At 39.4% G+C, this 12,344-nt stretch overlaps 1 protein-coding gene across 1 annotated transcript in view; it reads left to right on the top strand.

The window, feature by feature from the left end:
• TYR (tyrosinase) overlaps nucleotides 1-11,549 on the top strand; it is a 56,482-nt gene extending 44,933 nt beyond the window's left edge. Inside the window, exons 4-5 of the mRNA XM_086614280.1 lie at nucleotides 2,668-2,849; nucleotides 11,326-11,549. Coding sequence (XP_086470406.1) covers nucleotides 2,668-2,849; nucleotides 11,326-11,549 — 406 coding nt within the window. The remainder of the gene's footprint in view (nucleotides 1-2,667; nucleotides 2,850-11,325) is intronic.
• Nucleotides 11,550-12,344: the final 795 nt, after the last annotated feature.

The following is a 12,344-nucleotide window of genomic DNA, read 5'->3' as shown; positions in this document are numbered from 1 at the left end:
AATCAGACCCCCAAGAAGTACCTCAGATTGAGCATTCAGATGTTAGGGTATGGATCATCACCAGAGTTTGAAAACTTGATCCAAGTCCTATCTCTGCCTTCTTCTTAAAATATTACCATGTCTCCATAACCAAAGTATCTCTGTATCTCTAACAGTCCTGTGCTGCAGAGAAGAGCTGTCTCAGCTCCCATCTACAACTGCCAGGAAAACAAAGCACTGATAGTCATGGTGTCTCACCCAGGACGTGAGTAAAAGCCAGACAGGCAAAAGATTGGAGTAAAACATGCTCCCCTCCACCCCCTCAAGCTAAATTAACGTCCTGGTTTCCTTTATATTGTATGCATTTTTTAATAATTACTGAATTCTTCTACGCTGTTCTCCAAAGGTGTAATCTGATTACAGAGTTTCTGTTCAAACTTTCTTGTATTAACTGCAGCTGAAGCCTTGATATCATTGTTCAAATTTATCCATCTGAAAGCTTCAGCTGAGCATTATTATTCTGACAAGAGTTTTTCTAGACGGGGCTGATGCAATTAACTGAAGATGAGAGCCACAAATGAAGGTTTTAATCAAGATTAATACCTGCATTGTTAAAGGTTGACAAGGTGTATGAACATAGTGATATTTTCATCTATTAAATCTTTTGATTCTAAAAAAAGAACCAAGGCTTTGGCCCTACCTCTGTTTTGATTAGTGTGAGAGGGCTTTAATTCAATGGAGCAAGGAGAACATTTCTCAACATTTCTGCCCAAAGACAGGAGGTAAAATTCTACCATCAGAATCCCTGGATGCTCTGCAGAGATCGTGATTCTGCTGAGCACTTGTGTTTAGGGTCTGTGTTTCTGAGGTAACTTGAGTCCCTGAACAGCTGGTTATTAATTACAAGAGAGGGGGGAAGGTCTATGTTCTCCAGCCAGTGGCCAGTGTCAGGAAGGAGCAACTGTTGAGCCAAAATTTCAATTAAAGTACAATCTCCAGGTCTCTTTAGACCATTTCCATCCCTTGTAACTGATAAATGAATTCAGTGATCAATCTCTGAGCTTGATGCTGTTAATCCCCTGCTACCAATATTTTCTAATTGAATAATGGCTTTAAATTGAAAGAGGGCAGATTTAGATTAGATATAAGGAAGAAATTTTTCAGTCTGAGGGTGATGAGGTACTGGAACAGGTTGCCCAGAGAAGTTGTGGATGCTCCATCCCTGGAAGTGTTCAAGGCCAGGTTGGATGAGGCTTTGGGCAACCTGGTGTAGTGGAGGGTTTCCCTGCCCATGGCAGGGTGATTGGAACTGGATGATCTTTGAGGTGCCTTTCAACCCTAACCATTCTATGATTCTATGATTCTATGATTCTATGAATATCAGGTCCTCTTCCTTCACATGTAAGATATCTGCATCTGCTTCCCTTACAGAATCTTCCCATCTATCCTGTTTCAACCTGGCACATCCAGGTGTCTTCTGACAAGCCAAGGTCGCTGTGTAAAAAACATTGGATCAGGGAAAGGATCTGAGGATTGAAGCAAAGTGGAGAGTTGAGCAGACAAATCTCAGACTGAAAGGCAGGAGAGCTGAGAATTTTTTGGAGGGTTGCTAATTTTACTTTCCAAACACATCCAGTAGTTGACTTGAAAATGTCAATACAAACTCTTTGCGTACTGCAGCCTTTAAGATTTCTTCCTCCAAGTTAAAGAACAGACAGAACCCTGCGCTGACGGACAGTTAATAGGAAAAATTTTGGCAGAGAAAAATGGAAAGAAGCAGCTGAGATCAGAGATATGGGTAACAGATTGGGTTTATCTGGCAAGGTTTTGGTAGCAAGGGGGCTACAGGGGTGGCTTCTATGAGAAGAAACCAGAATCTGCCCCTGTGTTGGATGGAGCCAATGCCAGTCAGCTCCAAGACAGACCCACCGCTGACCAAAGCTGAGCCCATCAGTGACAGTGGTAGAACCTCTGTGTTAACATATTTAAGAAAGGGCAAAAAGAACCTGCACAACTGAGGGAGAGGAGAGAGAATATGTAAAATAACTCTGCGGACACCAAGGTCAGTGAAGAAGCTATGGCTGGAGAAAGACTTTCCCGAAAGCTGACCTGCTTTATCAAATTTTTGGACTCATATAGCTTATGCTTTGTTCCTCAGATATTTCCCCCTCTTTGGTGATGTCAAACCAGCCATGGTGTAGCCATACTTCAATGCAGGCATGAAAACCTTTGAAACTGGGGAGAGAAAATAGAGAAAGGGGAACAAGACTGAGCAGCTAGCGACAAGACCATCCAAAACCAGCCATAAATGTTTCTGAGAGCGAGGAGGAAGGACTAAGGTCTTTAATCCTTTTCTCTCTCTCCTTCACAGCCATGTGAATTACTGACTAGAAATTGCAGTCAAGTCACAGCCAGACAGTGGATTGCATTTATGGAATTTAAAAGCATATTCAGTCTCTCTGCCGTACTGCAGGACTTTGCTTTTTGTAGTTTTACAAAGGAACTCAGCACTGAAGTAGCTAACCCCAAATGATTTGGAAAGCATTACATGCACATGAACACACATCATTGCATGCAATTCTATCTCAAGGGTTCACAAAAAAAAAACCATCAACATTGTTTTTAAATCTTCAAGAAGGAAATTTCTGCCAATCTCTATCATTAATTGACATGCTTTTTCTTCTACAGCATTTTTGAGCGGTGGTTAAGAAGACACAGACCCATGCTAGAAGTTTACCCAGCAGCCAATGCACCCATTGGGCACAATCGAGAAAATTACATGGTCCCCTTTATCCCTCTTTATAGAAATGGAGAATTTTTTAAACCCTCAAGAGAGCTGGGATATGACTATGAGTATCTGCAAGAACCAGGTAAAGTCACTATTTTGGGTAAATGTCAAATTTGTTGCCTATAACCTGGAATATGTCTGTAACATGAAGATATTACAAAAACTCCTTCTTTTACAGATTGTTTCCTGAATATGGTCCCAAATTGTACCTGCTTGTTTTCGTATTTCTGGTCTGATATATAGTCAACACTATACATAAGGAAAGTTCCAACTAAAAATCAGTCACTGTCATCAGTGCCTGTTAAGAGCAGAATTTGACCCAAATGGTCAGTTCATGGTCAGAACTGGAGAGAAAAAGTGCTGGATTTCAAGTCTGCTCTATGCCCAGCTCAGCTGTTACAGTGCAACAAAAATGGAAAGCAGTGGGATTTTTCAATTTCTGGGCGTAGTTTAAAGGAGAGCAGATGCAAAGCTCTCTCTCTGGTTTACAAATGTAATCTGATCTTTTAAATAACCAGAGCAAAATTCATCTCAGTAGCAAAGTCCAGCATAAGGTCTGTGCAGCACTTAACACAGTGATCTATCAACTTTGTGCTTGCCCTATGGTTATTCATACACAACGCAACCGAATCATTCAAAATGCTCATTTCATTTGATCAAAGGAGTTTTGCACTGTTTAGTGATGGTTTTGACTTGCATTGGCATTCACAGGTAGTTTTGACTTGGGCCTCTTGGTCATCCTCAGGCACAGGGAGAACAGAGGCCCTTGGGGCTGTAGCTGCGGGTGAACCTCAGGTAGATCAGGTCTTGTGCTCAGAATAGTGGACCTCATAGTTTCACTTGAGTAGTATGGGTTTCCTTGTTGTCTAAAGGAAGGGTTAAATTCTATTAAAAATATAACATTGCCTGGAACTGAGGATTGCTCAGATACTTTGACCCAATCCTTTATAACACTGAGACACTGGGATGATCAGACACATTTCTTATGTTCACCACTGCCAAAAGCTGCCTTGGATGCTGGATGCAGTTATTCTTGCAAAGTATTGGCCACTGAACAGGTGGGTTACTGGGCATGTTTCCTTTTCCTGTTTGAGGCAGAAAACTTTCTGTGAACACAGCACTTCAGTTAAAAGGCAATTAAAAGCTAAGATTCCCAAAACTATATAGCAAAAGCACCAGGGACATTTTAATGATGCTAGCATTCGCATAGCTTGCTTTTTGTCTTTATCAAAACAGTATCAGTTCTCAGGGCATCCCTGCTTTCCTGACAGAGTTTGCTTATTAATGGGGGTGTATGGTTTCTGCATATTGATAAACTCTCTCCAATCATGCATTTAGCTTGTTCGTTCACTTCTTAAGTAAAATCTAGCTTGATTCACAGTCACTCAGAAAAAAAAATTAAAGTATTTTATGTGTAATGAAAGGAATCTGCCACTCTCCTATATAATTGTTAAGGTTGTTTTAGTTCTACAACTCCGAGACCAAAGTCAATATTTTTCCTAATGTACTATAAAAAATTTGGTCAATCCCAAGTATTCAGACAGAAAATGCTGCTTCAAAAGTAATCTCAAAATTATTATTTTGGTCTTATTAGTAGTAATTTTGCCTTTTTATTCATCTTGCCATAACCTAACTCCTGATCGAGATCAGAAATATTTATACATAGTTTTTATTTAAGTGACTAGTTTCCTAAAACCACGATTCCTAGAATTGTATCACTAAAAAAAGTGCCAAATACCATGACTTTCAGAAATACTAAGTCCTGAATTGGTACTGCAAAAGGAAGGAAATGGTGAACTATTTACCATTAACAATTCACTTCTGTTGCCTCCTGGTCTCTTCCCTTTTCCCAGGGGAGAACATAGCCCTCAGAAAATGAAATTCCTATTAGGAGGAGGTAAGGAAAGTAGTTTCTTAATTATTTTGAAAGATCAACACAAAAGTGAAATTCAACCTCTTTTAGAAAGCCCAGATAATCCTCAGATGTCACTCAACCTCTTGTTAATCTCACTGAGAAGAAGAGAGTTTATGCTATTTCTTATCCAAAGGGAAGAGCTAATTACAAAGGGGAAATGGCTGGAATGTCAAAATGCAGATACAGACTTTTCTCAGTACTCTAGTGTTTAAACTCAGACTTTTCTCCAGATAGGAATGCTGGATTCCTGTTCAGAGGAACAAAGGAGTAAACAGGAACTTGTTGGTAGAGGAGCTGAAGCAGAAAAGCCTGCCAACCCACCCTGAAGGCTCCCCTGTACTCAAGGGAGAAGACAAAGTCTGTGACTGGCAGTGAGGAGTTACTAGACAAATAGCAAAAAGTTACAAAGGAAAAAAAATAATCATAGCAGTGAAGATCTAGGTGGTCGAGAAGAGGCAGCATTTCTGCACATCTTCCAAATGAGGAGGAAAATGGCAGGACAGAGGGATGAGCATGCAAGCCAGGTCTTGCTTGCTTTTAAAGGAAGTAGCATCAAGGGCAGCAGTTCTGAGTTACAGCACCAGCGACTCGGTAGAGATGAAGCAGGACTACACAGAGCATGATGCGGCTGGTTACAAGGAATAAAACTTGGAAGGTATCCAATGACAAAATGGCATTTTAATGCTAAATTATATTGTTGCTGCTCCCCGGAGGAGAAGCTGATGCCTGGAGCCCTGCTTTCCACTGAAAAGCAAATCAGTGTGTGACAGTATGTGGTTATTTTAATTGCAGCTTAATTTATTTTTATATGTATGACAGAAGTGGTCACAAACAGTGTGCGTGGAAATTCATCCCTCAGGAACCAAAGACACATGTCAGAGTCTAGTTACTGGGGAGCTGATCTGAGCAGAAACCAGAGCAGACACCCAGCTTTCCTTGACATGGGAACCGTGAACTGTAAAACTGCCACAACCCGCACGGCTTAGCGAAAACGAACATTTGTGAGCATCAATCAAAAAGATTTGGAAGACTAACGGCACCACCTAGCAATAGCTGTCAAAACAATTTTCTATGGCAAGAGCTATTCCAAGCACTTACATTTCATGGTCTGAGACTGTCTTTTCTTTTTTTTTTTTTTCTTCCAGAAATAGGGACAGATAAATCCGTAGACACAGCCTTGACTTTACCCTCGAAAATCTCCCTCTCTCAGTGGGAACAATTTGATGACCACCATATGCGTACCTAGGTGATTCACATTTTTTTTGAAAAGCAGGCAGCTATCCATTTATAAACCCAGGAATCTAACCATCAGTTGCAATTTTTGGACACTTTAACTAGGAATCTTTGACACTCAGGGCAAAGTAAAGGTTAAAAGTGTTGTGTTTACAACATAGAAGGACAGGTTGCTCGTGGATGTGTTGCAGGAGAAGAGCTCAGATCCAGAGTCTGACTTCAGCTCATTTCTGTTTCTGGATCTTTAGCAATTTGATTGCAAAATCACATCCAAGCAAGCAGAAAATGTGGCAGCTGGGAAACATGGTACCACCATGGAAGGACTCTGCTGAGTCTCCCGACTTAGGAGCTCAAACTGTTGGCCACAATATGAAAGGGCAATGTTATGCATGTAGGAGCCCACGATAAAACAGTGACATGCATAATAAAATGAGGATGCTGGGACAACAGAAAGCAATTAAAGGTGATAATACTTGAGAAATGCTACCTTGGAAAGTGGTTTAAATTTATGAATTAAATAAAAGATCAGAAGAGAGAATTTCGGTCCCTGGGTTTTCTTCAGGCAGAGATGAGGAGGTGTGCATTAAGGTTAATTAACACAGAAGGTGAGAACCAAAGAAAACAGGATGCAAAAATATATTGCTCAGAAGGAACAGTATGAACAGAGATTTGATTATATAATGATGCTTAATGGAAGAACAGAAATATGGATTTTAAAAATTGGACTGTTTTTTTTTCTCTTTTTTCTGGAAGCCATTCAGGGGTAGGAAGCTATTTTTTGATGAGTTATTATTATTAACACCCAAGTTGCATATAGTGGGGCGATATCAGGTATCCTATAGCCAAGTTTCACCTCTTTTTTGAGAAATTTGTATAAGGAAACTATGACAGAACAGTTATGGAATTAAATATTAACTGAGGTTGTAAAAAAAAAAAAACCAAAACAGCTTTGTTCTGTAAATACACCCAGGAATATTTGATTTATATCCTCTCAATACTCCAAAGTAATAGATTTTTGCCAGTGATCCACTCTGCAGATGTGCCATCATTGCCAGGCAGTGGGCAGGACTCCACAGCAACATTACTACACAGAAGTAGCAGGTGGAGAAAACTCTAACCTTAAACTTCAACACTGAAAAATGACTTATAAAGCTGCTGTCAATTGTGTAAAAATGGTCTGATTATCATTGTTTCTAGAGACAGACATGTGAAGAGTGGATCACAGTTTCTTGATTTACCCACTTTGGGCTGAACGCAGAACTGAAAGGGAGAAGCTTGAATTTACAGCAATAGATACTGTAGCTCTACCATAAACATCCCACTACCACCCATTGCACGACATCTCTTGTAGTTCAAAGATAGTGGACTATGGCTGACAGTCGTCTTCAGACTTTCTTTCTATTGTTGTCAGAAGACAACATTACAAAAGACTTTCCAAGCCATAATAATGAGGAGACTGATGAAATCTATGGGAACTGTGACCTTTCCATCACTGCATAGACAAGTGATCTTGCCTTAAGACAAACCGAGGGTCTCTATAACTTGAATCCCTCCCACCTCATCTTCCCAGTTTTGATCGTGGAAGTCTCACTGGTATTTTTTTGGACCACCCAGGGGGACAAAATTAGTGTGCCATACACAGACAAAAAATTGTGGAAACCGAATAGAATGAATTTGTTCGCCAAGATAAGAAAAAAAATTGCAAGCTTGATCTAAAAAGATATGTTTGTGCTGCCTCAAGGTTTGCTTTAAAACCTAATGCCCATTAATTACCCATGTTAGGAGTAGAAAAGTATTGTAAATGGAATAGCAAGACTGAAAACATATCAGTGGGGCATACGGTAATTGATAAAGACAGAAAAATAATTTTGCTTATTTCTTGGCTCGCCAGAGTTTTTATTTCTAATTTGTGGAATTAACCCTGGAAAGACTTCACCATTCTGTAGTTTACAAAGAAGGAATATCTAAAATATACAAATCTTCTTTCAAAAAAAATGTTAAAAATTAAGGGTTTCTTTTCATCCTTGGGATTCATTATATCAGTAATGTAGTTGGACCTTACCACAAAAGGAAGCTCTCAGGATGCCCAATAATAGATTGGTCATAACACATTTCTTTGTCAATCATCATGGAAAGTCCATATTGTTACCCTAAATAGAGGACACGCACATTGCTTCATCTTCGAATTACATTGTTTTGGTTTCCTACCCTCTCAATAACATTCAGCAACCCACACAAAATGAACTGCCAGGTAGTCTAAAATCACATTTAAAAATAATTATCTGATGCGTTAAGAGTAAGAAATTACTTGTTGCTGTTACCTAGAGCTAACAGTTTCTTTGAGAAGAAAGAGTGTGTGAAGAGTTGAATGCTAAGACCATGGCAGAGGTTAATCACTGCTATATTCCTATCAGAAAGAGCAAGATAAGGAGATATTGTTGGTATTAGTCACTAATAGGAGGGTAGATACCAAGCACCAGCCTGACCTGGCTTCCTGTTGCTTTGTCATGAAACTGTTGACTCAAAGAGAAATTTCAATCGATGTTCATGGCAGCTTCCAGGGAGGATTATCATTTGACTCTAAACACTAATATAAAAGGAATGGAACTGGCATCGGTTAATGTCTCCCACAAAGCAGCTATGTGTTGTCGTCCCCCTCCATCACTGCCTTGACACTTTTCCCAGGTAGTCAACAGCAAACACAGTTGCTGCACTCTTGGGTCTTGCACAGTTAGAAATTAAAGCATTATGGTAATGGAATACTTGAAATCCAAGTTTGCATGATTTTGGCTGGGCAACCAATCCAGTCATAGGTTTACTGTTGTGTTAGAGTCATGGATTAACATATAGAGTGTCCTGGGGTGCTTCATCCTCTGACACCCAACAGTTGCCATGGCAACTTTATGATAGCGATGCCAAACACCTTTTGTATGGGAAAAAAGAAACAGGCAGTAGATGCCAGGAGGTGGCTTTTGGCTTTGACCTCGTTACAGAAACTGTACAAACTCAGACTGAAAGCAAAAGAAGGGCATATTTGACTGATTATCAGGATATAATAAAATTGATTAATCCCTTCTGAAAGGACCTGCCATGAAATGCGATGTCTCATAGTCTCAAAGTCATGCTATGTTTTATCAGGACGAAGATAGTTCAAACCTCCAACTAATATTGATGGAGGAGACAGAAGGTTCAAGGACAAAGTTTGAATTTAAGTTATCACTTAGAAAACTTTCAATTCCAGATAAATTTTACAAGGAAGAGAACTTTGTGATAATTCTTTTTTTCCATAACATTAAACCAGTATCAAGTCCCTATTGTGTATCAATTTTCTTTTATCATATGCATACTCCAGATTAAATAACTAAATTGTTTCTAGTGTAGACATGTTTGCAATACAAACACAAAAGAGTTGAGTTAAAAAACATTGGAGACACAAAGTCAATGCACCCTCCACCTCTACATGTATGCGTTATCTCTAATTGCACACTATGTTTTGCCCGGACCCCAACCTCATTCACTACACAGCATAGACAGCATTGATTAAGAACCAGATGTTTGATGCTTTTTATTTATTATTTTCATTTTCTCACTTAAGCAGCATGTAGCCTAATGTGTGATTTACTGCACACTTTTAGAACACTATCCTGAAATGTTTCCTGTAACATTTTTCTTTGGTGTTCGTCACTATAACAGCTGAGTCCTGAAGAAATATTAATTTATATTCACAATACAAAGGATTCAGTAGATGGTACTGTCCTCATTTGACAGATGAGAAATGAAGGATTAAAGAGATAATGTACCTCACACCCAGAGGTTTGTGGGGTTCACTCTGAAACATCAATAATTATTTTTTTTTTTTTAATTTTTAGTGTTATACAGCATTTATAGGTCTAATGTGGTCAGAGGCAGAAGACCGAATAGGTAGACTCTTGCAAATACAATCTCAGAATACAAAGTTGGGTCAACTGGAAAACAAGGACCAGAGAAATAGCAACCCAACTTTCCCCAAAGTGAAGCTAAATTATAGGGAGAAACAAACTATATTCAGCCTAAATTCAGCTTAAATTGGAATTACCTCTCAGAAAGTGGTTCAGACACCAAGTGCTAACGATAGCTTAACCTTAAAGGTTAACCAAAAGCATCTTCTTAGAGCACAATGCACATAACAGCATATGCTCAGAAGTACCATGATCCCAGAAAACATAGGAAATTACGTGGTAACAGTGAAAATGCAAGAAGGCAGGAAGATATTTATAGCCTTTGTGGGGGTATACCACACTAAATATGGGATTGAGTGCATCTAAATCAGTCTAGAGGCATGAATATTACTCAAAAATAAAACACCATAGGGGATCCTAGAGAAGTTGCCCAGAGAGGTGCTTTTTTTTCCCCAATAGCTAGTAATTACAGCTAATAATAGTAATTACAGCTAGCAATTGGGAGATGTGGATTCCAAATCCTCCTTAGCCCAAGGTGACAGGTATTCCCATTTCTCAAATCCAGGCCAACAGGTTGTTGGTTGTACTGTGAAGAGGTCACTTTCCAACCTCTATCACGAACAGAGAGCCCTGTATGGCAGGGTTTTCATAACTCATTGGGCCATAGTGAGAAAACCACAGACACAGACACATTCATACCACAACGCAAGAAGGCAGCTGATTAAGAGCTGCCCTGGATTCACCAAAAAAAGAGGACTCCAATTCTTTCTTTAAGGATTTCTTGTGAGTTATCAGAGAATAGTCTACTGCCTCTCCCCACACAAGAACTATCAAATGAAAAAAGCAGATGGCAGGTTCAAAACTAGTGCAAGGAAGCTTCCTTTTTTTTTCATCCAACATGTAGTTAAGGCAAGGATCTCCTTGCTGCAAGAAGTCAAGATAAAAGTTCAAAAAGCAGCTAGAAAAGCTGATGGAAAGGAAAAAAAAAAAAAAAGAAACAAAAGCCTGCAATAATTATTATGTACAATGACATCACATTTGTTCAGGAAATCCTTGAGCTGCAAATTGTTGGAGGTTGGGTGAGTATTTTGTGAAAGAATTGAGACAGGCTTGACCTGTTCCTAAACTCTTCCGTGTGCTCTGCTGCAGTTATTGTAGCCAACAGGATGATGAGCTAGCAGGACCTTTGGTCATACTGTATCAAACTTCTTGGGTTATAGTCTTACAGTTTCGACAAAACCATAAAAAGCTCTGTTCCTGCCTTTAATATGAAGATTGAGAAACAGACTATAAGGACTGAAGAGATCTGTTTAAAACTATTTGCGACCTTCAGACAATTTCTACCAACGTAGTTTCTTTTTTTTTTTTCAATCAGCCTTCCAGTGTTATCTGTTACACTATCTCTATAAACTGATAGTACAATGCATCGTGTAAAAAGACTTTTTTCTTTTTCTGTTTTTTTTTTTTTTCAGCACTTGACTCTTTCCAGGAGTTTTTAATACCCTACCTTGAGCAAGCACGGCAAATCTGGGTTTGGTTGGTTGTAGCAGCTGTGATTGGAGGCATAGTTACCGCTGTGCTCACAGGGCTCATTCTGGCCTGCCGGAAGAAAAGAAGAGGAACCTCTTCAGAGATACAACCATTGCTCATAGAAAGTGAAGATTACAACAATATATCTTATCAGTCCAATTTCTAGAGGCCTTCAGTAACTCAGTGATTTTACTAAGGTGCTAATCAAACATGCAGTGTTTGATTCATGTTTACAAATACCTTGTGGAGGTGTGCTGCATAAGCAGGCTGGACAGTCTTGCTCCCCTGGCTCTTGTAACCTTCAGTGTTGTAATATCTTACCAGAATCAATCCTATGAAAATCTCCCAGATGCAATGTAAGTTGCCACACCAACCAGAGAACACCATGTATTTCCTATGCTTGATTAAATAATGTTCCTACGAAACCAGACTGGTTCATGTGTTGATGGCTTTAATGTACAGTTCTCTGCTCTTTTATTTGCTCTTTTACAACTGCAGGCTCCAATCCTAAACCCAGTCCATGTGATTGTTGCACGGATTTAGGGAGAGATGCCTGACTGCACCATTGGTGTTACATTTACTGCGTTTGAATGTCGGAGCAGAAAGAGCCCTTTAGTCTAGTGAGGAAAATACACAGCATCTCTAAGCAGAGTGAACGACACAGACGTTTTTTTCTTTTAGGATAGAATTATTTTCCCTTCAGCTCCTGTAATGTCCTGTTTGTCCTTGATTGAATGCTGCCAGCAGCAGAAAGCAGGGTCTCAGAAGCAACTTCTCCCTTGTCTCAAATGCTCCAGTCAGTCTTATTCTATACCATCTTGTGTTTGTATGGAGACCTAAGAGGTTTTTATGAGACGAAATATAGTCTGACCATGACCACCTCTATTCAGTTTGACTTAACGATTGCTCATATTATGATCGACTCTTAGTTGTTCAGTATGCTTATATTCCATACAGGTAA

Source organism: Tauraco erythrolophus, chromosome 1 (genome assembly GCF_009769465.1).
Source record: "Tauraco erythrolophus isolate bTauEry1 chromosome 1, bTauEry1.pri, whole genome shotgun sequence".
In the NCBI taxonomy this organism is placed as follows: Eukaryota; Metazoa; Chordata; class Aves; order Musophagiformes; family Musophagidae; genus Tauraco; species Tauraco erythrolophus.
This window is presented reverse-complemented; position numbering and strand designations above follow the sequence as displayed.